We start from the raw sequence: 26,897 nt of genomic DNA on the forward strand, positions 1-26,897 counted from the left end.
TGCTACTGAGCCACGCTTTGACTTGATCTTAAAAGGGAAACAGTACCACCCATCACATTAGTATTTGTATTATTCTGTGCAATAAACATTTAACCTATGGAACTCTCTCTTTGCAAAAATGCACTCGACGACATTGCTGGTAAGTGAAAGCGAGAGGGGGGGGGGGGGGGTCCCTGGAACTTATTGAAGGCTTTTGGAGTTCTTCCAAGCAAAAACGTTTGAGAACCCCTACTTTAGAAGTTAGGCGATTGCTTCTATGTTGTTTATTTACTTAGTTGACTCGTCTTATGCACGACATACTGTCGTACAGGAAAACGTCGTCTCCGACCGCATTTGATATGCCACAGAAAATTTGAGTAATGCGAAACTTTCGCCAAACCTTGAGCTGGCCTATACACATAACCCCTATTGCCTATTCAATCACGTAATAAAATTTGCTCCGCGAATTGGAGCGGGCATTGCCTGGTAGTGGACAGTTCAATTCACATGCTTTATGGCTAACTGTAGTAAATTAAACAGAACTAGCCAACGTTTTACTGTGAAAGCCATACTAATCCAGTTTTAACCGCTCGTCGCTGTGTCCCATGTCTGTGTCCATGGACCCTTGGCAGGAGCTGCTAACTTGGGTTTGTCTTTTCACATGGGACGGTCATGTCAAAATCGGCCTGTCAGGAGCCTGGCATTCGCGTTGCCCCTATAGGCCACTAAGGCACGTTCATACGGCATGGTTAAAGCGGGGCTTTATATGTGGGCTGGGGAAGAACAAAGAAGAAGCAGAAGAAGAAGGAGGAGACAAAGAAGCAGAAGAAGATGAACGCTTGTTCACCCGCAGCTAATGCTTTCACTCCATATTCGCTTCAGCAGCGTTGAACCCTTCCAATTTTTTAACAATACTCAAGATGAGTTCACTACTGAAAGTAACAACATCTAAACTACATTAGCTCTTACAGAAGCAGTAGAAAGTCATCACTTATGATATTAAGGCAAAAGTTGCTTGTAAGGCATCACATGAAGTACTCACCAGCTGGAAGGTGGTTGCCCAGCTGAGAGGATGCCTCGTTGCCCACGGCTATGTCGCCCAGAAGGTCTGCAAGAACCTCTGGAACACAAAAAGAGCCCACATGCAGGGTTGTATCTCGTGACCTCAGGCCACCGAGCTGTTGTGAAGACTGGTCTTCACACCGAAGTGATTCAGCAGCTGACAGCTGGCTGCCGTAATAAGCAGCTACCCCCCTGCAATAGCACCGTTTGAGAAAATGCTACCGTAATGGTAGTAGCACAAACAAACAAAGCATGCCTGGCAACACGGCATCACTTGTCGGCTGTCGTACTAAGGCATGGCGCACAGGGGGCAGCGAGTGCCAACTCTCAAGGCAGCCGACGCATTGGCGGTCAGCGACAGGGTGTCACCAGAACGGTGTCACCGTGGCGCGACAAAGCCAACACCTTTATCTTCCATGAGCGTAACTCCGGGGACCCACGACAGGGAACCTGGATGACTTGACCCATGGGCTGCTTGACCAGCTATGAATGGTGCCACAATTATGCACTAAAATGTGACAGGCTTCACCACAATGGGCAGAAATTTTCTCAGTTTCTTCGAAGGCTCTATACGTACACAGCAGTACAGTGCGTGAGCAGTAGCCTCGTCTCAAGCCTGCCGACCGTGCTCTGCAGTGCAAGTCAGCGCCACCTAACGTTAGGCACCAAGTTTGAGTTATGCGTCGCATGCGCACCCAAAATAAACCCGTGCCTGCTCGTGGATTGTATGCACCATTTCCTCTCAGTGCTTGTGCTTCAAGCCATCAGGGCCACGCTGAATGATATCCAACAGTGGTCGGAAAACCAGCGCGTTTCGAGCGAACCATGAGGCAGCCAGGCAAGCAAGAGCAGGTGACATTACACTATGTGCATTTCAAAATGCAAGTACAACTGACCACAGTTCAGTGCGCAATTCAAACACGCACCAGGCCACAACTGCGAGAATTGGGCCTAATCGGTTGTTTGGTGTCTGTTTTCGTCTTGTCCGTGTAAGGTTACAGTGGTTATAGCACATCACCACCAGGCACAATGCATAGCAGGCGTATTTTTTGATGGCTCGTCTCTGAGCTGTGTCATCAGCTACAAGATGGCCGCTCTAAAATATATAAGCGAAATGTGCCTTCCTTCGTAGCTGAATACTCAGCGCAGATCCAAGTCGAAAGACATATGGCCCACGGTGCTGCGTCTGCAGAAACGCTACCGTCCGCTATCAGTTGCGCTTCCTTGCCTGGCTGTCTCGTTACACTCGGGAAATACGGTGACATTCCAACACCCTGTGTACCATATTACAGTGACAGACATAGCGGCCCTGAAGGCATGAAATGGAACTCACAAGGCAGGAGTTGAAAAAGGAAGCAATGAGCAGGCATCCATTCTTTTTTCCCCACTCATGCACATGGGACACATAACTCAGACCCAGAGCCTAAAACTTGCTTCACAATGCAGCATCGACATGCTCTAGACAGGGCTGCTCCCCACTGTACACGTAGACCGTGGCAAAGTTATACTCTACAATTTAACTGCTATCAGATATATTCAATGTGTTGGCGCATGTCATAGTACGTTAAACCAGTCACCAGCATCAGGTACAACTTCCAATGTGCACACCTCCTGCACTAACCGCTCCCAACGCCGCAGTAACTACCACCAAATTTTTAAAGTTATTTACCGTGATTACAGTGGTCCTAAATTCTGTAGATTTTGAATTTTTCCGTAGAACTGTGCACTAGCAGCGGCACACTTTTTGATGATGCGTTAAATTATGTCAGCTGGAATAGCAACAGGCATGCGATTACTAAATCACCTCCATCCTATTGAGACACTGAACCTACTAACAAAAAAAGTTCAGCTGGCGCCGTGAGCAACACACTCGCTCCTTCATCCGCTCCACCAAGCTCTCCCACTTCATTAATATATCGGTAATGACATTGGTGCCTGCCGAGAATACCCACTTTATGCACCTTTCATTTGCAGCAAATGTTGAACAGCGAAGTGGCAAACAACGAATTGGCAGTAAGGTGAGCTTAAGGCGCATGGGAGTGATGCAGTTTCGTTAGATTTAGGTTAGCACTGACCCCTCACCCTATACTTAAGCGGCATACAGGCTCCCCTCATGTTCTCATTCCTCCGACTAGTAGGATTCCTCTATTCTTAAACTCTCTAAAAACCATGCAACACCACACAAACTACCCTGTACGGCATGAGGTTTTGCAGCCTTGCTACCTAAATTCCAGTTACGCCAGCGACCACTGATGCTCACTGACCAAATCCTCCTTCACTCCTCCAAGAAAGTGCAAGGAAAAAATTACTTATGCCAGTCCCATAAAAGAGACGTTTAGGACGACATGCCCCTCACCTGGGAAGTTGGAGGAAAGCGCCAGGCGGACGAGCGAGCTCACATTGTTGGAGCCGCGTGAAAAGAGTGACCCACTGCCAGCCACTGCAGCACCCACGGCAGGAGGCAGGAGGGCCCCTGCTGCGTTGGTCGCGGAGGAGGCACCACCGCCACCCGCATTGCTGCTGCTGCCCGCGCGTCGCACGGCCGCAAACGTCTCGAGCAGGCCGGCCACGGACTCATTGGTGTGGCCCAATGTCAGGGACAGATTGGGCACAGAGACGCTCATGCTGTTGGAGGAGGAGCCCGTGCGGCTGGCCTCCGACCCTCCGCTGGCACCTCCAGCCGAGGGAGCTGCGCCGCGTGCATGGTCGCGGTGGCGGCTGCCCGATGTCTTCAGGCTGATCCAGGGAACATTGAAGGAAGAGTGAGAGTTTGTTTTTAATCCTGAACTACTTTTAGTTGCCTCCTTCAACTATATGAGCTGAACAGTACTCTTAAAATGCGGCAAATTAAGCTCTCCTAGATAATTATGAATTCTATTATGTTCTAGCTGGCACCACACCTTTCTGTTTAGGACTTCGCCAGAAACGTTCCCAAATTTCCCGTTTTGTGGAAAATGGGTATAAAGTGCCTTCTCTAAAACACAGTCTGGTTACAGCAGCAGGGCAAGGCATAAATTTTGCATCAAAGCAATAACAGCGCAATGGCGAAGGTCTGTGGTTCCATCAACAGCCCTGCTAGTACAGCCGACACTATGGAAGCCTTCACTGCACGAGCACCTCGATCCTAAGGCTACCTAGCACAGCCCTCGCTCTGACCCTCCAGGTAGACACGCACCCGTGGCCAGTTGACGTCGCAGTTGACGTTACAGCGGCAGTTGATGCAGGTGTCGTTGAGTCCTCAGTCTCTGGGTCTTCCATAGTTGGCGACAGACTGTTCAGCGGTGCCTGGAGCACTCTCGGTTGGCTCGCAGTGGCCGGCACGAGAAGCAGCTCGGGAAGGTCCTGCTCAGAGCCCGTTGTGGCCAGTGCAGCTTCGGCACGTGCTCGGATCAACATGTTTTCCGCCATAGCTTCTGCAGCCGCCTGCATGACAGAACGGGATGTGTGCCTTCAAGTTTCTGCTTGTCACTCGCTGGAAGCATGCTTGCAAAACTTAAAAGCACATTTTTTTTACATTCTCGGCACTTCACTAGGAAGCAAAGTCAAACAAAATATACCATGTTTACACAACTGTAACGCGAGCTCTTTTTCTAGAAATCCCGATTGAGAACCTACTTCGTGTTATATTTGGAACCAAGGTCTGAATATAATAAGATTTGTTTTTTCGCTGCTCATCAAGACAGTTATACCACCAGACTCCTGAGTTGCGAGGAGAAGCAAACTTCCTTGGCAACCTCCCGGCTGTAAAACAAAGAGGTAAATAAAAAATGGCCATGCGGTAAGGTCTGAAAGTGGCTCTGTGGAGCAATGGACAATGGTGCGTTTGAAACAGCAGGATTCACAGCGACAACTGCTTCATATATGTCAGCCTATGCGACGCTTCACGTTGTGTCACATGACCTCAGTGCATCGTTAAAGTTATGATTTCGTGTTCTAATTATGGTCATAAAATTTGCTTTTCCTTCCAGGTGCAAACTCTCTCCCTGCGTAATACTCATCTTTGCATTATTTACATAGAAATACGGCACATGCTTATGAGAGCACAGCTCACAAGCTATGGAGTGAAAGAAAAAAAGAAAAGATACCGCTTTCACAGTGCACTGTGGCGATTGACGTGCGAACGCTGTTCCTAGAGAGAGCTCGAATATATTTCCTCCTCTCCTCATCTCTCTTTTCTAGATTACTTGATCTCTTTCAGGGAACCGATTCGTAGAAGTCGTGTCTCCTCGCCCTCCTTTTAGAACCAAGGCCGCTGCACTTTTTGAACTGGACACCACACCCCAGCTCACCTTGACAGTGGTGAGGTTCTCAGCTGACACAGCAGTCTGCTGCTCCATTGGCTGGGGAGCCGCGGAGGAGTCTGGCACCAGACTCGACGCGGATGAGCTCTTGCGGCTAGTGAGACACCCCGCGGCCGGCACGCTCCCACGGGCAGCCGCGCTGTCGGTGGTAACAGTCTTCGCTGGCCTGCCCGAAGCCGAAGATGCCCGCGAAGTTGCGGCGGTGTCCGGGTCGTAGCCGGGTGCCAGTCGCAGGTCGTACTTGCCCTCGGCGCCCATGCGGTAGGAGTTGGAGCCTCCATGGTCCCAGGTGACGTCGATCCAGCCTACAAGTTCAAAGTGCACAACTGCGGCTTAACACCAGTGCCACATCAGTGGCCTTTTCTGCCTTTCTACCACTCGGATAAAAGAACACCAACTTTAATATTAATGAGGTACGTGAAAAATCAAATTTGTAGTTGCAAAGCAAAACACAATGTTCAAGAGACACAGGAGACCAATGACTCCATTTGGGAGCCTACTTACCTGTTTGCAGTAGACTGTCCTAGTTTTTGTGTCACTATGACTCCATTTGGGAGCCCACCTACCTGTTTGCAGTAGACTGTCCTAGTTTTAGTGTCACTATATAGACCGAGTATGAAAGAGCATTGAACAGCTGCTGAGGCTTCCTCTCAGCTTGAAAAACAAGCCATTCCGACAAACCCCTTACTGAAACATTGGCTCGGCTTACAACCCCCCCCCCCCCAACTACTGTTCAGCGCTTTCATATTGTGCAGCCATCTTCTCTCATTCTACCAGATATAGACCAAGGTCATGCCATCCCTACTGCATTAAGAGCACAGAAACGACATACTTTTCAACAAAACTAAGCGAAACAACTACTGCTTCAAGCCCAAAGAGACAGGGAAAGAGATTTCCATGAGGACGAAATTGTGGGACACCAAACTAAGGCACCTAGCATAAGCACCAAGCGCCAACTCTCAGAGGTGACCAGCATGCCAGCAGTCGTCATGGAGACTCCACCAAAACGGTGTCATCTCCAGACAATCCAGCCAGCAGCATTATATTCCATGAGCGTAACTCCAGACACACATGAAGGCATGCCCGGATGACTTGACCCATGGGTAGACCCCACTGCTAAGCAGCCCTCAATTCAATCCGGCACCAGACTCGCCCTTGTAGCTCAAGCACAGAATTTACAATTTGTTCAGGACTGACCCAACCTTGATGGCAATCACGGTCACAAGCTTACCCTGATGCACAAATAAGCATTGAGCTAAACAAGACCTGCGGGTTGATCACAGGCCGCCTTGCTAAAACTCGCCCTCCACTTTAAAGAATCTTGAACTTGGCTATGCATAACCCCTCCAACTTTGCCCTTGCAACCTGCAGCAAACAATTTGGAACATTTTTCAAAGCAACTCGGGCAATGAGAGATGCTGTAGTGGTGGGCTGTAGAAATTTTGACTGAAACTGCACAGAACACACAAGCCTTGCTTTTCACCCCCATTTAAGAGCGGCCGCGGAGGCCGGAATTCGATCCTGCATCCTTGAGTACAGCAGTCACGCTCCCCACCGACTGCATCACTGTGGTGTTTTCCCTTACAAAAATATTCCTAAGCCTAATTTCAGCAATACACCCTCAAATCATGCAACTTTCTTCTACACGAGAGCTCAAATTTAAACTTCTTGAAGGAATACGACAAAATGCCAGACATTTAAAGAAGGATGCCTCTTCCCGCCATACCATTGTGTAGCTCCCCCGTGACTGTGCCCTCGCCGGCCGGGTTTCCGTCCTGGTCGCGCCACTTCCAGTCAGGGCCGCGCACAACACGTGCCCCGCTGCCCATCAGCTTGAGCATCTGCTTGATCTGGCGTCGCTGCCTGCGTACGTTGGCCTCGGCCTCCTTGGCGGCCCGGCCCAGGTCATCGCAGATGCCCGTTACTGTGCCGTAGATCTCAAATCCCGACAGGGACAGGTAGTGGGTCTGTCCCGAGGCATTCTTGCCCGTTTGCTGGATGCGGACGTGACGCCAGCCCTGGCTCTCCTCGGCCGTGCCGGGCAGGGCCCACGAGGCTGTCGAGCCGGGCTCGTTGAGCGAGCAGTCGTCCGTGTGGCTCCACAGGGTGGTCCACGTTGAACCGTCCTTGGACACCTGGAACAGCCAGTTGCGCAGTGCCGACCTGCACACCAAAGATGTCGAAGTCAAGGTCATGCCTGACTGGCAGATTCAAGCACATTCTAGCAGCTCACAACAAGTGCACCATCCAACTACGGCCTTCTAGTCTTCCCTCAGGACGCTCCCACTGCATAATGAATGGCCCTATCATTCACTGTAAACGTGAAGTGGAGTTTAAAAGAACAATGAAAAACTTGAGAAGAAGCTTCAGATCAACAACCCCTGAATAATTGACCTCATCGCAGAACGACAGCCACTGGACCAAGCTGTTAAACCAGGCCATCTGTGCAGATGACTATTCGCATTACAAACTTGTGCTTAAAGGATTTTAGGCACAATCTAATCTATCTGACCATGTGCATTATAGGTACCCTACTACTATAGCAGTTAATACTGAATGCAGCATACTGTACGTTAAGAGGGGGGTCTTGAAGGTGTCCCTAAGAGGTCCCGCAGAGAAAACCGAAGCATTTACAAGAGGAGACCCCACAAAGATAAAGCAAAGATAAAAGACAAAGCGAGAGTCGAAAATTCCCAATGTCATTTCCCCTATCCATCTAACCCCAGGTGGTCGAAATTTCCGGAGTCCTCCACTACGGCGTCTCTCATAGCCTGAGTTGCTTTGGGACGTTAAACCCCACAAACCAACCAACCAACCATCTATCACAGACATAAAGCACAAGGTCAGCCGCAATCGTGTTGCCGGTTTTAGCATCGTTCACTTCGAAAGGTGTTGTTTGCTGTCATGTAGATGGCGCTGGAATATCTCGGCAAGATAAAGCAAAGATGCTGAGCATCAGCCTTTCTAAGCATACACACTGGCTCAACCAGCTCTGCACTGCCATTCTCGTCAAGGGTATGGTGCCTTGGCACTCTGCCAAGGTTGCCAGGCACATCACCAAAGCTGCAGCTCTCAAAAGAAAAGCACCATGGCGTTACTAGCGGTGCAGCGTATTGGTGCACTTATGTCTACCCTTACAACGAACACCCTGCTAAGAAAGGTTAATGTTTACAAAAAAAAAAGGGACTAAATTCTCAAAAACAACAAATAAATGAGAAGGGTTCAATGCTGCTGAATCGAATGTGGAGCGAAAGCATTAGCTGCGGGTGACTGAGTGTTGTTCTTCGCGGCTGATCAAGGTCATTCGTGGCTGCGGCCACGGCATACGCGATGAGCTGAAACCTGGCGTAATGTTGCTTTCGAAAAAAAAAAGAAAAAGAGGTGTGACCTAAGATAGGCTGAGGTCGCACAATTTCCGCTGCATCAAGAGCATGGAAGGGACGTTCCTTTCAACTGTACTAAGCAAAACAACTACTGCTTCAAGCCAACAAAGATGGGGGCAGTGATTTCCATGTGAAAGAAATTGTGGGCCACCATACTAAGGCACTTAGCATAAGTACTAAGCGCCAACTCTCAGAGGTGACCAGCATGCCGGCAGTCATCATGGAGACTCCACCAAAACGGTGTCATCTCCAGACAATCCAGCCAGCAGCATTATATTCCATGAGCGTAACTCCAGACACAAACGAGAAGGCATGCCCAGATGACTTGACCCATGGCTAGACCACACTGCTAAGCAGCCCTGCATTCAATCATCCTTCCTTGTAGGTAAAGCACAGGATTTACAATTTGTTCAGGACTGACTCAACCTTGATGCTGCTAATCACTCGGTGGTCAGAAGCCTACCCTGATGCACAAACAAGCATTGTGCCAAACAAGACCCATGAATTATCACAGGCTGCCTTGTGTTATCGCTACTTGTGTTATCTTTTTTTTTTTTTCCAACAACACATCAAAGGCTGGAAAGGGAGATGCCAAAACGCCTCCTCTCTGGACTGCTGAAAAACTGGTTCAGCTGCGACTTCCAGCGTGCTAGAGTTAAGCACAAAAAGCAATGCAGTTGCCAATACAGCTGCACCGCTACAGCAACCAATTATTAAAAAGGTATACACCTTATCTTTCGTTCAGTCTATACAGTGCTCAGCAAGCAAAAATGAACACATACCAACTCGCCCAAATTTCTGCTTTACGTAAGTACAGTCGAGGTCACATCTTGTGTAGAGTGCTCTTCCCTGCGAACAAGGCCAAATCTCTGGCGCAGCTGCTAGGTTTTTGAGGCAACACTTGAGCAAAAGTAGTGCCACAGAGACCCGCGAGCAAGGTAGACACGAGCATTTTGCCCAGATGTTGTGCTTGGAGTCTGATTTCGGCTTTTGTAGCCTGGTATGCTGTGCTCGAGCGCTCTACACAGGGATGACGCAGACTGTATGGCAAGTTTCCAAAGTGGGCCCAAAGAAGTTCCCACAGCAATTGCTGCAAAACACCACAGACATCACCCATAGAGGGGGAGGGGGGGTCTCCCAATCCCTTAAAAAGAAAGAAAACAGAGAGAGAGAGAGATGACTGCACTTGCCTGCCATAGCCCCAAACGAAAGAGAGAGAGAGAGAGAAGACTGCACTTGCCTGCCATAGCCCCTGGCGTGCCTCAGCGTGTAACAGTTGGGGATGATCCATACGCCGAGATCTATGGAGAACCAGGCCCGCCTGCAAAGAGGGGGAAGGGCACCTTCAGCACACTCGTTTCAATGAAAGACTACTGTAGATTACCGGGCTTGGTACGCCCCCTTAAGCCAGTCTATGGCATCTACACACACACACACCTGCTCCACACCTTCCAAGTTCCAGATCTACAGCTACAACAACAGACAAATGACAGTGCAAGGCTACCAGCCACAGGCATCAGAAGCCTTCAAATGAACACTGCATGCCCGTCTACCGCACAAAAGGGGTAGCAAGGTTCAAAAGGGTCAGGAGTCTCCTTTGCCTGCTGGCCTGAAACTGATTTATGCGAAACTGTCTCTTGCAATCCGCTCACTTTCGAAGCGTGGCTACTTCACACGCTCAGGAAAGTGCCTTTGGTTGCATTCTTAATTCCTCCAGCTATTGCATTTCACACTGCCTTCTAGCCCTTCCCAATCCTCTTTCCACTGCAGCCGCCCAGCCATAGTGAAATGAGAGGGCAGAACCCTACTTGTCGTCGTTGGTGTGGCAGTTGAGGGCCGAGGTGTCTCGGCTGAGGATGTCCTCCAGGTGGCCGTAGGGCAGGTTGCGCCCCTCCGACGAGGAGACCACAACAAGGCCCACCTGGGCCGGGTTCACCCACTCCGATGAAGTCCTGCACACAAAAAAAGGAGGCGGAAACGTTATCACTTCTCCCTCCTCTTCTCAGCAGCACCCTCTACCAAAGAACACAACAAAGTGCCACAACCGCTAGGACGTCTGCACTATCTAAACAAACTGGACGACTGTTGCCGCACATCTCTAGCGAGAGATTACGCTACAATTATTTATGGTGCTGCATGGACCAATAAAGAAGGGCAGAAACCCACACACACACCACATATATCTGGCGCACTTGTCCTTTCCAGTTTTCCATCTCAGCTGCACGGACATAAATTTTGTAAAGGCTAGGGCAATATGGCGGCAGTCAAGCCACAGCTGTATGGCTGATGACAGCAGTGCCACACACAGTTTTACTCACTTTCCGTTGGTTCCAATCCAGTAGATGAGACCATTCTCGTCGAAATCCCGCACGTGGCTGAACACAAAGCGCGCCCCGGGTTCTTTGAGGCGCTTGACGAAGTTGAACGTGGAACGGTCGTAGTCGTACCATTGCTTCGCCACCTGGTCCGAGCCACGCGCAGAAGGAAGTGTGAGCACAATCACTGATAAATGGCACTGCCATCACTATTTTTTTTTCAAGTCTGAGAGGTTAAGATGAGTAAAAAAAAAAGCGTACGAAAACTTCATTCCGTCCAGGGCTGTGCTACAGATGTTATGCCCCAATTTCTCCCTTGTGTGTCTGTTGGCTCTACTTCGTCTCTATTTCAACTAGTCTCCTCAATTAGATTGCTCAAACAGATAAGCTACACTTAAGCCAATACTTGGTCATATTGATGAAAACTCCAGCAGCCAGCCTCATGCAGAAACTTCAAGGCAGGCAAAAACAAACAGCTAACAACTATGCGAGCACTTCATTTAGCTTCGCTGCCCGTCTATTGTTGCAACAGGCAACGTGCTCCCACCAACACCACCGAAATGAAAGTGGAAAGGTACTGTGCAACCGTGGGTGCGCCCCTCACCATTTTGACCAGATATTTCTCGAGCTGGCCGACGGTGGTCAGGGGTTCCATCTTCAGGCCCCGCGACGAGCGGTCAATCAGCGATGTCTCGCCCGACGCACGCTCCAGACGGAATCGAAGCCGCCGCGTCAGCACCTGAGTAGTCCAAGCACAGTTCATGAACTGAGGATTCAGACACGCTTCACTCTCAAACCACACCAGACATGCAAGGATCAACCTCCTTGCGTGTTGCAAATGGCAACAGAACCGACAACCAGGCTAACTTTGCTTGGCGGCTGGTGCAGTCGTGGTTGTCACCTATGACCCGTGCTCACCTGAAGGCCGTAGCCAGAGCCGGGCGTGTCGTACAGGTACACGGGAAGTTTCTCTATCGACTCCAGCACCATGACTAGCTTTCGCAGTAGTGTCACAAACGGGGAACGGCTCCTGCATCACGCAAAAAGAAACGGGTGATGCTACACATAGAGCATCACGCAGGGTGTCCAATTCTTGTTCATGCATTTCACGCTACCGCTGCAAGTTGCCAAGACAGCTCTGCAGCTCAGAGTACAATAGATTCGCAATATTTCAAGCTCGGGTAATTTGAGCTATTGGTGATTCGAACAAGTCAGCTTTTTATGGCCAGCTATGTCTTCAAAGCATTTTACAGCCGCTTAATTTGTTTCGCAGTTTTGGTTCAAATTTTCGTCTTGCTCCAACACTCTAGGCATCGACAGAGCAGCAGCTGGAAATCTAGCTCCTCCAACCGGTTAAGGGGGGACACGGCTCTTTGGCACCGAAAATCGGCCTGAAAATCGGATTTTCATTTTTTTCATTTTCGTATTCCTCGCACCATTCCGCATCTGCACGCAAATTTTCATCCTTATACCCCGCGTATTTATGAAGTTATAGCGATTAAAAAATGCAGTACCACACCCACTGCCCTTTAAATTGTGGACAAACGACACCCAATTTCGATCGCCCGGCGCATGAGAACTACGCGCTCCACCGCGGCGATTTTGGTCTCGTTCGAAAGCGCGCGCTTTCGGCTTATTTTTTCTTTCGGAAAGCAACCCTGTGCGCTCCGCCTTCCCCATAAAAAACAAACAAAAAGATAGCATGCAGCGCGCGCTACTATTGGCCGGTTAAGGCACGTGATCAAAATGGCGTCGTTTGGTTGGTTCCGGCAAGCTAGCCCTGAAATGCGGACTCCCAGTGACTCCATTTTGTCTTTCTGCCGACCACGCTAGTGCAACGCGAGAGTCATGCCAGGCGCGAAGAAGTACTGCTCTTTGCACAAGTTCGGGCGAAAGCAACCAAAGAAACGCGTTAAGAATGCGACTTCGTTGCATACTGTGCAAGAAGCAAGTGCCAGTGCTGCGGGATTGTGCGACGATCACGTTGCGGGCGGCGACGCTTCTCCGATTCCGCTGGACAACTGCGCCGTTCTTCGTGCCGACTGCAGTCGTGTACGTATTGATACCGCGCCTGTCACTAACAGTGACATAACTCAAGTGAGTGCCCGTGAGCAGGCTACGCTTGATAGACTGGTATCGACGCCGGCGACGGCACGAAAGACCGCGCTGTTCGCCGATGCAAGTGGTGCGTCCGCAGAGTCAGATGCGGACGGAACAGCCTCCTATGCGGTAATTGACCTCAGCATTGTGAATATCCTTCTGGATGCCGTGCGGTGCAAAATGTGTCGTGGATGCGTGCGTTTAATTACCAGCGACCGGAGCTATGGCCTCGCCGTAAAACTGATCGTGCTGTGCGACAACTGCGGTGAGATTGCGGCCGAGTGGAACTCGCGGAGGGTTGACGGCGAGAAAAGGTGCAATCCTTTTGAGCTGAATATTCTGGCTAGTCGAGCAATGCTGTCGACCGGTAACGGCCAGACAGCAATGAACGATATCTTTTCGGCGATGGGGTTGTCGCGGCGCGGGATGCACAACAAGACGTTTCAACGGCATCTGAAGAACACACTGCAACCCGCTGCTACCCGAGCCGCCACGACCGCTATGGCACAAGCCGCGCAGGCAGTGGCGAAGGTCTACGATGACTTGTGTTTTGGGCATAGGGGGAACATTGCCGTGTGCTACGACGGCACATGGATAACGCGCGGACACTCATCACATATAGGCGTCGGTGCCGTGGTGGAACTCTTCACTGGTTACGTGCTTGATTATGTGGTGTTGTCAAACTTTTGTCTGGGCTGCGAAATTGGTCCCAAGCCAAACACTGACGGCTACGAACTTTGGAAATCACGCCACCAGTGCCAAAAAAACACCAACTCCAAGGCTGGTCAAATGGAAGTAGAGGCTGGCAAAATTCTGTTTGAAAGATCTCTGCAGCGCCACAACATGCGCTACACAATCATGCTATGCGATGGGGACAGTCGCACATTCAGTGCTCTTAAAGATGCTGCAATCTATGGCTACATTGAAATAGTCAAAGAGGACTGCATAAATCACGTGCACAAGCGTATGGGAGCAGCTTTGCGCAACCTCTTGCAGAGACACAAGGGTGCAGGGAAGCAAAGTCTTGGCGGCAGAGGAAGGCTGACAGCTGATCTAGTTGACAAGCTGGCAATATATTATGGCCGAGCGCTTCGATCAAATGTAGGTGATGTGGATGCCATGCAGCGAGCTGTGATGGCGACATATTACCACATCACATCTACTGATGACTGCCCCAAACACAGTTTGTGTCCTACCGGTGAGAAGTCATGGTGCCGCCACAACGCTGCAAAGGCAAAAGAGGAGCCTGCACCAAAGCACAATTACAGTCTGCCAAGAGATGTGGCTGATGCTCTTTTGCCTGTTTATAGTCGTTTATCAGAGAAGAGCCTGCTGCAGAGGTGCATTCGGGGGAAGACCCAGAACTCGAACGAAAGCTTCCACTCGGTCATCTGGACCTTGATCCACAAAGAGCGGCACTCATCACTGTTTGCTGTGGAAGCAGCCACAGCAGAAGCTGTGCTGCGCTTCAATGCCGGCTGCAAGCATACAGCAGCAGCAATTCTGCAAGAATGCAGTACAAATGTGACAGCAACTGGGTCCAGGAGAGCTGCAGAAAAGGACTTGCACCGTAGCGTACGTTCTGCAAAGAAGCGGGCGGCTTCGCTTGGCGTTGCTAAAACAGAAAAAAGAAAACACCGCGACAGCATGCACCCCGACTATGCTCCTGGTGCATTTTAATAGCATGAGGTCTTTGGGGTTGCCCTTCCTGATTAAATGCCGTGAGGCTTGAGTGCTTCCGACAATCTCCCAATTTTGGTAGTGTTGCATTTTTTAAAGATCAATATCTCTGGTCCTGTTCTTGCTATTGCTTTAAAAATTTTTTTTCTAGAAAGGGAATCCTGCGAGTCTCATGAAACCAAGGTAAATGCAGTGACGACAAAAGAAAATTTGCTGAGAAGGTTATGTTGTCTTCGGTACCCAAATGGAATTTTCCTTTCAAGCGTTTCCTATTGCGTAACTTTGGCTCAAATTGGCATAGGCCATTAATTTTCGCTTCAGATCACTTTCCACCTGTTTCTGATCTTGTTGACATATCAATCATTGACATAATTTACACCTACATGCTGTGAAGTGTTTTTCCTCGTTTTCTCAAAACTGCAATTTTGAGGGTGCTGCAATTTTGGAGGAGAGATATCTCTTAGTCTATTTGTGCTATAGCTCTCATTCTTGTCTTGTTAGAAAGAGAAAACCTTCGACAGTGCCGTAGGACAAAAATATGTACAGTTATTATGCGGCAACATTTACCGAATTAATTATCAATCTTAGGTGCCAACCTGGGCTTTTATTCATAAAAGTTTGACTTATTGTAACTTTGGTTCAAATTCTTCTACCACGTTAATTCATGACTAGCGGCACTCTATGATCCTTCTAGATCACTCTGGCAGGGCTATTCTCCTCATGCCATAAAGTGTTTAGTAATTAACTCACCTCCAAACGAAGAACATGAATTAGGTAATATTTTGAAAGCTATTTCATCTACAAGAAAACTAATCAGATATTTGAAATCAGCATGCAAAAGTACATTAATGGTGTAAGTTTCAGTCAGATCCACCCATAAATAAGGAAAAAAGTTTTAAGAGGGGTGTCCCCCCTTAACTCTGATACCGTCCCAAGTGAAGCCGAGATAACCATTCAAATCTTGACATGGCGATAATTCTACATTTATCCTCAAACTCAGGCCAACATACTTTGCTGCGTCTTTCTTAAGGGGGGAGGCTACCTTTGAATACCAACTTCGTTGTTTCTTGAGATAATTGAATGAAATTTTCAGGGTAGACTCATGGCACAGCCATTTGAATAACTGCAAAGTTTCATGGAGCTGCGCACATTAGTACTCAAGTTAGAGAAGTATATCAGAATGGTTCACATGGGTTCCTTGTTCCATGCCTGGTGAACTTGCAAAATGTGTTAGCACTATGAAATTCATTATGAACGTTCCTGAATAGGTACCACAGGGCAAGACAGAGCCCTCTCTTTTAATTTCCCTGCCGAAAAATTTTAGCAGTGCATTGAGGTTAGTGCCACTAATTGGACTTGCATTAGCCTAATCTTGATTGTTTATTATAAATTCCAGACTCAATAATTTGAAAAAAATGAGCTTGTCTTGCCCTCGGAAATCTATTCAGGCACACAATAAAAAAAACCAGGTGGGAATCCGATCAGCGGTTCCAGAAATACTGCGGGAATAAGCAACCATACCATGAAAAAAATTCATTCTGAGAAAATGGCCCTTGAAGTTTAAAACAGCATTTTCAAGTCTAAAGTTTGTTTTTCACTGCAGCACGTTGTGCCTCCACCTCCCCGATTACCTCGGAAAGTGCATTTTCATGCGAACAGCGGACGACGCTGACGATGAGTTATCGCTTGCGATGACAGACGCGATACGGGAGGCCGAGATAGCCGAGGTTGATATGGTCGGTACAGCAGGCACGCTTCAAACGCCGGCTCCTTATGTTGACACGAAAGATAAGCAGTTGGAAGTGACAGCGCAGTCGGTCTAGTAGTGATGTAGCAGAAGCAGCACTAATAGAAGCGTCTCTGCGCCCGTTGGCAACGCTTTTCGCTAACTTCGCGATTCGAACGGCATTCATAGAACGACGACGTATGCAGTGTTTTGACTTCTTAGCGTGCATCGTGGCCGACCATGCAATAATCCACAAATTGCACATAACCGTTCAAAACACGCCACCAGAATTCGTAACGAGCGATGATCACGACGATCTCAATATGGTGAAACGTGAAGCGATTCAGCGAGCGCACAAAGAACGCCAGCTCAGTAGGCAGCCGGAGCAGACGACGCGCCAGGGGGGGTCTACCGCGTCAGCGCGCGCAGCAGCCAATAGCGGTCGCGCGATCCCCCGCGTTCTCACGGAGCGCGCGCTTTGTCCAATCACAGCCCGAATTCGAGATGCGGGAAGCTCAACAATCCCTGTGAGGCCCCCAATGACAAGCGAGCTATGCTTCTGCTACGCCGCGGACGCTGCCGGCAAAGGCAATATGGAAAAGGGGCAAGCATTCACAAACAAAACAAGACCAAGATGGCGGCGCTTGGTTCAGCGGCAGAGAAATGGCGCGTGCGCGAAATTTGGGTCCTTTTGCCGTTTGCTCGCGACTCTGGGGCTGCCGCGCCCAGTTGTATATTTAATTTAAAGCAGTTCCACGATGAATTAGGCATTTATAATTATAGGAAAGGTAGTTTATAACATATACAGCAGAGATATGTACTTTTTGAAAAGCAGACTTTTTCGCGATTTTTCGACTTTCAAAGCCCGCATCCCCCCTTAAGCTGTGACTTGTGACATGTCCTGAAGCTGCATGTAGGCTCCATTATGAAGGATGGCGAAGTTGGGGACAACTGATTAATTTCCAACGCCTTTTCACACCTCACCTCAACTGAAATGTGGCCTCTATGGCTGGAATTTGGTCCTGTAACTTTGATATTACCAGATGAAGGCCAATGTCACCGAGCTACCATGGCAAGCACAAAGCCCTCTGCAGTTTACTCGTGACATAAGAGCCACAGTGGCAAGAAAGCCTGTTGGTCGCCACAGTTGGACACTAAGGCCAAAGCAGTGAGCAACGGCCAAGTGCGAACCCGGAACAACCAGCGCATCACCAGTCAGCAAGCACATCGTCACCAGTACGGCAACACTGCAGAGATGACACACGGCCGAGCGCTTCATCTTCCACGGGCGTAACTCCAAACAGCCACACACCGGCATGAGTGGATGACTGACCCATGGGTATTGGCACATGGCCTCGACATACGCTCAGGTTTCACTCTGAAGCGAGTCAGCAGAACCGCATAGTTACGCTCTTACCACAAAAACAGGCACCAGGTAGCAAAAGAGTTGCTTGCAAAAATGTTATAATCTTCATTTTTATGTCAGGCAAAATTGAAGGCCTCATTGTCCAGAAAATAAGCACATCAACTTTGGCAGTGCTGTGCAGTGGCTATGGAGGAAGGAACAAGGCAGCACCAAGACCAAGGTGTCAGAAGCAAGAAGCGCACAGTAAGACCTCGCCAGCCCTATGAACACCGTTACTTTCTTGATTGATGCAATGCAATGGCAATAACGCTGCGTAAACCAGAGCAAGGCACTCACTCGTTGCCATAGGGCTTGTCGTGGAAGCAGTTCTTGAAGATGTGCACACGGTCCTTGAGCAGGCGGTTGGCCCTCCAAGCCATGTGGCCATTGCTCCCTTCCAGACCCTGTGTGGCAAGACAATGTCAATGCAATGTGGCCCAACTAACCATGCTTGTTCTCGAACACAGAATTCCGGAGCACTTCGCACCGAGCAAATCAGCCCTGGTGGAGTAACAAAAACCTTGAACCGCTAGCAAACGTATCCCACCGTGTATGCATCTAGCCAAAATTCGGTTTGCACCATATTCCCCAGAAAGGAAAGAGAGGGGATAAAAACTCTTGGTTTGGTTTGATTTATGGGGTTTAAGGTCCCAAAGCGACTCAGGCTATGAGACACGCCGTAATGGAGGGCTCAGGAAATTTTGACAAGTCGTGCACTGTATCTACTCCCCAATCACTGTGGGGCAATAGAAACTCTAATCAAGGCACGCTGAGACATGTTCATCAGGGTCCGTATTCTGAGTGTGCGTTGCTTTCAGAAGTGTTACCTCCCTGAACTCAAACATCCGATTTCTGTTTCCGACGTTTCCGCCAATGAGATGGCTCAATGTCAGGGAGGTAATGACACTTCTAGAAACAGCGTAAACTTGGAATATGGACTGGGGTAACGAATGCTACTGCATTCACTCACCTGTCCGCACGTAAAACCACGCGTCACAACCAAACTCTACTCGCCAGCTTCGCAAAGTGTAGTGTCGGTCACTATACTAAGGTGCTGAGCAAAGGGGGGCAGCAAGCACCAACTTGCGGAAGTGACCAGTGCGCATTGGCAACCACCACAGCAATAGAGTGGCTTTCTCTTCCGCAAGAGCGACGCCAGGCAGCCTAGGCAGGCATGCCTAGATGACATCTCACGGGTGCACATGCAAGCCAGTACTCTTCATGTCTTATGCAGGGATGAATACCCAGCCAGCAAAATCCCTCCCACCGTGCCTGCTATACACAGTTGACATGCATCTATGACTATACTAGGGTCCAGAACCCTGCTTATGTACCGAGCAAGAATGTGAAAATGAGCCCAGGCAGCACCTTGGCTCACTAGTGAGCATTTTTAATACACAGAAGCATAGCATGATGAAAAGTACATGCAGAGTACAACGCTACCAGTTAAAACACATTTCACAATAGGCTATAGAGATGGCCAGAAGAGCTCAAAATTGATAAGCAAAACTGGTATGTTTGTATCATGCTTGGGACACTCAGTGTGATAAAAACTTTTTCTCTACTGTTAAACATTTGGACTGAAAAATTTTGGAAGGTTCAGGATAGTTTCTCTGTTTTTAGGTTGAGATGATGCTGAGAGTTTGCAAAGATTAGAAGTTAAAAGCAAAAGCATATCCCGTTAAAAAAAAAAAACCACTGCCGTTTCTACAAAGGGCACAGACATGGAATTTGTGACAGAAATACGTAGAAGGGCTGCGCAAATCATCACACTAGCGTCCTTCCAAAGCACGCACCTCAGCGGTGGTAGCTGTGATCGTCAAATCTCAAAGTGGTAGCAGTTTCCACAACAGTTCAAATGTAGGGGAAAGGAGTGTGGCATGCACTCACGCTCTTGCCCAGCAGGCGAAGCAGAGCCTGGACGAGGCCGCTGCTGTGCAGCTCATACGCAGACACGGCACGGTCGTCCTGCAGCAGCTGCACCAGCTCCTGCAGTGCCAGGCGCAGCTGTCGTCCCCAGTCCGAATGCGGCTGCACAGGTCACAAGGTAAAGGGAAGAAAGGTCTTGGTCAAAGAGACACCGCCACAAATGACTCCTTGATTTCAGTCTCCCAATGATTTTCAACGCACGCCAGCATCCAACAGCGTCCATCATAACGAGACCGTGATAATGGTCAAGAATGAACTTTCAAACTCCGAGCGAGTCACACGTTGTACTGAGATTATACAAACGCACGGTAACACCACTCTTTCCAGCGAATTAGTGGAAGGGGTTACTATAAACCTACTTCGTTACCCCCAACTGCAACAGCCATTGCAGCGATATCCCCAAAGTGAAGTTCTGAGTCTCACAGTATGTACGCACCTCGCTGCTTCCTGTTCCTCTCAACTGCAACGCACGTGATAAGTGTTGGAAGGCTCTACCCACAATCACCATGTGAACTTATGTGGTGGAAATACAAGCATTACACCTCAAAGTAACCACTCTTAGCAGGAAAGTCACCAATGGGCAGAATGTTGGTCACTCTACTAAGGCACGAGGCACACAGGCGCCAAGCACCAACTCTCAGGAGCGACTGGCGCTGCTGGTGAATGGCACTGAGGAATCACTAGAACAGTGGCACGCCAGGCCAAGGCAGCCACCAGCAGCTTCATCTACCACAAGCGTAACCCCAGACACCGTGCGTGCAAGGTGCCTGGATGACTTGACTCGTGGGCTAATAGAAAGCACTTGTTAGAAATGTGGCTATTGCAATACAACTGACGCTGATGCTCAAAATGACTTGATAATTTGTTCAGAGTCATGCAGAGCTTGAAATAATGTCAGCCTTCTTTCTTTTTAGTTTACCTGATGCCAGCAAGACAAAAGCAAGCCTGAATAAACCAGCAGTTTATGCTACACGACAACAATGACACTGAAACAGTACACTATTACGGTCAAACCTGGTTGCAATGAACAGGTAAAATGAAAATAACGAAGCCAAAATCCATAACAAGATTTTGCCAAGAATTAACAAAGCACTCACTGCTTAATCTGTTTCAGTATACAGTGAAAGCTCGTTAATTCACAACTCGTTAATTCGAAATAGTCATCGTGGTCTGGTCCGCAGTGCATAGAAGTCTATGCGCGTAACAGCTCGTTAATTCACTCAAAAATTGGCGCCGCCACCCATAATTCGAACTGCGCGCCGCCAAGCGGCGCTGTTAAAAACCATCGTTGGAAGCTTTCACGGCAGAACGATAGATGGCACAACCATCGGGGCGCCGCTAGCGTGCTGGAACAAGTACTAAACAGTCTTTCCTGCCGCGAATCCTTCGAGGAACGACGTTTTAGTGTTATCGACCACGGTTTCGTGTTGCATTTCTTGAGCCCTCGTTTTGCACGCCGCTTGTTGTGAGCTTGTGTCCGCGAGATGTGTTCGCGTGGGAAATACTGTGCCAAGACGGTGAAGGAGAAAGTGGCTATTTTACGCGAGGTGGATGAACGGAAGGCCAGCAAAGTGGAAATCGCGAAAAAGCACGGGATTCCACCAAGCACGTTGTCGACGTACGTCCGAAATAGGAAGGCCATCGAGGATGCCGTCCACAATTGCAAACTGCTTCCACCACTGTGGCTTTGCTGCCGGAAGTATGAAAGAAAGTGGCGACGATGGGAGTCCGGAGCCTCTGCCTGCGGCTGTGCGTGCTGTGCAGCAGGACGTCAGTTTTGATGATTACGTTAGAGTAGACAGCGATGCAGCAGTGTGCGGTGCCCTAACATTGTCGCTGAAATTGTTGGGGAGCAGTCTGTCCCAGAAGAGGCAGAAGACGAGGACGACGACGAGGAGCAAGAGCCAGTGCGTCCATCCGCGGCAGAAGTTATGGGAGCGCTGAATGTCGCGCGCCTTTTCTTCAGCTTTGAAGAGGGGAAAGAAGACTCCCTGTGTCGCATTCGCATGCTAGAAGACCGAGTGAGTACGGTAGCCCTCAGAGAGAAGAAGCAGAAGATGATAACAGACTTTTTTGCTAAATAAATGTTTTTCGTGCCCTCCGGGCATCAAACGCCTTCATTTTTGCTCACTTTCATTAGTTCGAATTTTGGTTAATTCGAACTGGCCTGGCGGCCCCGTGAAATTTGAATTAACGAGCTTTTACTGTATTGAGGAAATTGTAGTTTTGACATAAAGTGCGACATTTCCATGCCTTCATACCCAATTTTCAAGGGGAGACAGTCTGTATATTCAATGTGGTCAATGATTCGAAACACGGGAGGGACACATTTAAATAGACTGAGATGTGACTGCCCTAAATCTGACAAGAAGCAGTGTGTGGCTTTACTGACCTCTGACCGAATAGAGACAAGCTAAACAATTGTGTGCACCTGAAGATGAGCAATCCTTCAATCCAGATACAGTGCAAGGTAGCTTATTGCTCCGCTCTTTGATGGTGGGCCATGTTCTCACCTCCTGCCAGCTGGAGAGCTGCTTCTGGCAGGCACGGTCAATCTGGTCCACAATCTTGCACAGCCGTGTCACCACCACGCGTGGCTGCGCTTGGGCACTCCGGAAATGTGCATTGTAGATGTCTCGTGCCTGGACACGAACCTGCAAACAGAGGAGGAAAAGGCACGTTCGAGTGCTCCTCCCGACGCCTGGCATAGCCAACAGCAAGGCACAAAAACTTCCCTCGCACCATCACTGTTAACAGTGTCCGCTGCAAAACAGCATCTTTAGCACAATTACCAGCCCCCGACTTATTTGAACGTCCTGCAAACATGGTCCCATAGGTCTCTACAATTGCAAAATTTAGTCTATATAAGCATCTAGAGCTACCAGCACCACCCTTTAAGGGGGGACACGGCTCTTTGGCACCGAAAATCGGCCTGAAAATCGGATTTTCAATTTTTTCATTTTCGTATTCCTCGCACCATTCCGCATCAGCACGCAAATTTTCATCCTTATACCCCGCGTATTTATGAAGTTATAGCGATTAAAAAATGCAGTACCACACCCACTGCCCTTTAAATTGTGGACAAACGACACCCAATTTCGATCGCCCGGCGCATGAGAACTACGCGCTCCACCGCGGCGATTTTGGTCTCGTTCGAAAGCGCGCGCTTTCGGCTTATTTTTTCTTTCGGAAAGCAACCCTGTGCGCTCCGCCTTCCCCATAAAAAACAAACAAAAAGATAGCATGCAGCGCGCGCTACTATTGGCCGGTTAAGGCACGTGATCAAAATGGCGTCGTTTGGTTGGTTCCGGCAAGCTAGCCCTGAAATGCGGACTCCCAGTGACGCCATTTTGTCTTTCTGCCGACCACGCTAGTGCAACGCGAGAGTCATGCCAGGCGCGAAGAAGTACTGCTCTTTGCACAAGTTCGGGCGAAAGCAACCAAAGAAACGCGTTAAGAATGCGACTTCGTTGCATACTGTGCAAGAAGCAAGTGCCAGTGCTGCGGGATTGTGTGACGATCACGTTGCGGGCGGCGACGCTTCTCCGATTCCGCTGGACAACGGCGCCGTTCTTTGTGCCGACTGCAGTCGTGTACGTATTGATACCGCGCCTGTCACTAACAGTGACATAACTCAAGTGAGTGCCCGTGAGCAGGCTACGCTTGATAGACTGGTATCGACGCCGGCGACGGCACGAAAGACCGCGCTGTTCGCCGATGCAAGTGGTGCGTCCGCAGAGTCAGATGCGGACGGAACAGCCTCCTATGCGGTAATTGACCTCAGCATTGTGAATATCCTTCTGGATGCCGTGCGGTGCAAAACGTGTCGTCGATGCGTGCGTTTAATTACCAGCGACCGGAGCTATGGCCTCGCCGTAAAACTGATCGTGCTGTGCGACAACTGCGGTGAGATTGCGGCCGAGTGGAACTCGCGGAGGGTTGACGGCGAGAAAAGGTGCAATCCTTTTGAGCTGAATATTCTGGCTAGTCGAGCAATGCTGTCGACCGGTAACGGCCAGACAGCAATGAACGATATCTTTTCGGCGATGGGGTTGTCGCGGCGCGGGATGCACAACAAGACGTTTCAACGGCATCTGAAGAACACACTGCAACCCGCTGCTACCCGAGCCGCCACGACCGCTATGGCACAAGCCGCGCAGGCAGTGGCGAAGGTCTACGATGACTTGTGTTTTGGGCATAGGGGGAACATTGCCGTGTGCTACGACGGCACATGGATGACGCGCGGACACTCATCACATATAGGCGTCGGTGCCGTGGTGGAACTCTTCACTGGTTACGTGCTTGATTATGTGGTGTTGTCAAACTTTTGTCTGGGCTGCGAAATTGGTCCCAAGCCAAACACTGACGGCTACGAACTTTGGAAATCACGCCACCAGTGCCAAAAAAACACCAACTCCAAGGCTGGTCAAATGGAAGTAGAGGCTGGCAAAATTCTGTTTGAAAGATCTCTGCAGCGCCACAACATGCGCTACACAACCATGCTATGCGATGGGGACAGTCGCACGTTCAGTGCTCTTAAAGATGCTGCAATCTATGGCTACATTGAAATAGTCAAAGAGGACTGCATAAATCACGTGCACAAGCGTATGGGAGCAGCTTTGCGCAACCTCTTGCAGAGACACAAGGGTGCAGGGAAGCAAAGTCTTGGCGGCAGAGGAAGGCTGACAGCTGATCTAGTTGACAAGCTGGCAATATATTATGGCCGAGCGCTTCGATCAAATGTAGGTGATGTGGATGCCATGCAGCGAGCTGTGATGGCGACATATTACCACATCACATCTACTGATGACTGCCCCAAACACAGTTTGTGTCCTACCGGTGAGAAGTCATGGTGCCGCCACAACGCTGCAAAGGCAAAAGAGGAGCCTGCACCAAAGCACAATTACAGTCTGCCAAGAGATGTGGCTGATGCTCTTTTGCCTGTTTATAGTCGTTTATCAGAGAAGAGCCTGCTGCAGAGGTGCATTCGGGGGAAGACCCAGAACTCGAACGAAAGCTTCCACTCGGTCATCTGGACCTTGCTCCACAAAGAGCGGCACTCATCACTGTTTGCTGTGGAAGCAGCCACAGCAGAAGCTGTGTTGCGCTTCAATGCCGGCTGCAAGCATACAGCAGCAGCAATTCTGCAAGAATGCAGTACAAATGTGACAGCAACTGGGTCCAGGAGAGCTGCAGAAAAGGACTTGCACCGTAGCGTACGTTCTGCAAAGAAGCGGGCGGCTTCGCTTGGCGTTGCTAAAACAGAAAAAAGAAAACACCGCGACAGCATGCACCCCGACTATGCTCCTGGTGCATTTTAATAGCATGAGGTCTTTGGGGTTGCCCTTCCTGATTAAATGCCGTGAGGCTTGAGTGCTTCCGACAATCTCCCAATTTTGGTAGTGTTGCATTTTTTAAAGATCAATATCTCTGGTCCTGTTCTTGCTATTGCTTTAAAATTTTTTTTTTCTAGAAAGGGAATCCTGCGAGTCTCATGAAACCAAGGTAAATGCAGTGACGACAAAAGAAAATTTGCTGAGAAGGTTATGTTGTCTTCGGTACCCAAATGGAATTTTCCTTTCAAGCGTTTCCTATTGCGTAACTTTGGCTCAAATTGGCATAGGCCATTAATTTTCGCTTCAGATCACTTTCCACCTGTTTCTGATCTTGTTGACATATCAATCATTGACATAATTTACACCTACATGCTGTGAAGTGTTTTTCCTCGTTTTCTCAAAACTGCAATTTTGAGGGTGCTGCAATTTTGGAGGAGAGATATCTCTTAGTCTATTTGTGCTATAGCTCTCATTCTTGTCTTGTTAGAAAGAGAAAACCTTCGACAGTGCCGTAGGACAAAAATATGTACAGTTATTATGCGGCAACATTTACCGAATTAATTATCAATCTTAGGTGCCAACCTGGGCTATTATTCATAAAAGTTTGACTTATTGTAACTTTGGTTCAAATTCTTCTACCACGTTAATTCATGACTAGCGGCACTCTATGATCCTTCTAGATCACTCTGGCAGGGCTATTCTCCTCATGCCATAAAGTGTTTAGTAATTAACTCACCTCCAAACGAAGAACATGAATTAGGGATTATTTTGAAAGCTATTTCATCTACAAGAAAACTAATCAGATATTTGAAATCAGCATGCAAAAGTACATTAATGGTGCAAGTTTCAGTCAGATCCACCCATAAATAAGGAAAAAAGTTTTAAGAGGGGTGTCCCCCCTTAAGCTACAAAACAATGGACGGAGGTAAGTGGAGGCACATACAGTCCTACACATTCTACCAATAAAATGATGTACTTGACTGCAGAGACAGTAACAACCTGTAAGCTACCACCAACACCAATAGCCAGCCCCATCTCAAAACTACCCCACTGCTAACGGCAAGTTTGTGATCCATTCTCAAGAAGTAGTAAAAATGAAATTGAAGTGCAAAAACTAACACAATCCCATTTTCCTTTTGTGCACACGGATATCCTGGCTCCCTCGTCTGCTCCAGCCGCTCTCCTCTGCTGCCGTACCTTCTGCTTGAGGGCCTCCATCTTGGAGCGGAGGCGCCTGCCCCGGCGGCCCGCCCAGCCCGCGGCAAACTCGGGCCCCAGAGAGGTCTCAGCAGTGAAGGAGTGCCGGGTGCCCCGGTTGGACTCAAAGATGAAACCGGGCAGGTCCTCGCGCAGCAGGGTGGCCTGCTGCTGCCCATCCGAGTTGTGGATGGAGAGCTCGCCCTCACGCCGGCACGACAGTGACCAGTTGCCCACCACGAGGCGCAGGGCACTCGGACTGGACAGCAAGGGCTGGCTCGGGGTGTGCGGCTTCACCTTCACGCACAACACAACCGGAAGGGAGACGGTGAGCGGGAACATGTTCTTCCGGCTCAAGATGGTCGATCGGCTTAACTTCTCAAAGCTAGAGCAACCTGATGATATGCCAACAACATACTCCACGGTCGGGTAAACATAAAGTTAAGATTTCCTCCTAATACCAAGCTGGTCTAGTCAGCTTCTT

General features: G+C 49.1%; 1 protein-coding gene across 4 annotated transcripts in view; it reads right to left on the reverse strand.

The window, feature by feature from the left end:
- Ufd4 (ubiquitin fusion-degradation 4-like) overlaps positions 1 to 26,897 on the reverse strand; it is a 137,969-nt gene that overhangs the window by 39,974 nt on the left and 71,098 nt on the right. For 2 of the 4 annotated variants that reach the window (XM_084583005.1, XM_084583004.1), the window contains exons 13-26: positions 26,414 to 26,710; positions 22,394 to 22,534; positions 19,842 to 19,982; positions 18,249 to 18,355; positions 11,959 to 12,070; positions 11,645 to 11,779; positions 11,044 to 11,186; positions 10,534 to 10,677; positions 9,966 to 10,046; positions 7,069 to 7,505; positions 5,331 to 5,647; positions 4,217 to 4,464; positions 3,398 to 3,777; positions 1,022 to 1,099 (exon numbers count right to left, since the gene is read on the reverse strand). In XM_084583005.1, the coding sequence (XP_084439131.1) occupies positions 1,022 to 1,099; positions 3,398 to 3,777; positions 4,217 to 4,464; positions 5,331 to 5,647; positions 7,069 to 7,505; positions 9,966 to 10,046; positions 10,534 to 10,677; positions 11,044 to 11,186; positions 11,645 to 11,779; positions 11,959 to 12,070; positions 18,249 to 18,355; positions 19,842 to 19,982; positions 22,394 to 22,534; positions 26,414 to 26,710 (2,761 nt within the window). Of the gene's footprint in view, positions 1 to 1,021; positions 1,100 to 3,397; positions 3,778 to 4,216; positions 4,465 to 5,330; positions 5,648 to 7,068; positions 7,506 to 9,965; positions 10,047 to 10,533; positions 10,678 to 11,043; positions 11,187 to 11,644; positions 11,780 to 11,958; positions 12,071 to 18,248; positions 18,356 to 19,841; positions 19,983 to 22,393; positions 22,535 to 26,335; positions 26,711 to 26,897 lie in introns of all 4 variants that reach the window. The other 2 variants (XM_084583003.1, XM_084583002.1) reach the window with 1 other exon arrangement.

Source organism: Amblyomma maculatum, chromosome 10 (genome assembly GCF_055883805.1).
Source record: "Amblyomma maculatum isolate TAMU_Amacu chromosome 10, ASM5588380v1, whole genome shotgun sequence".
Classification (NCBI taxonomy): Eukaryota; Metazoa; Arthropoda; class Arachnida; order Ixodida; family Ixodidae; genus Amblyomma; species Amblyomma maculatum.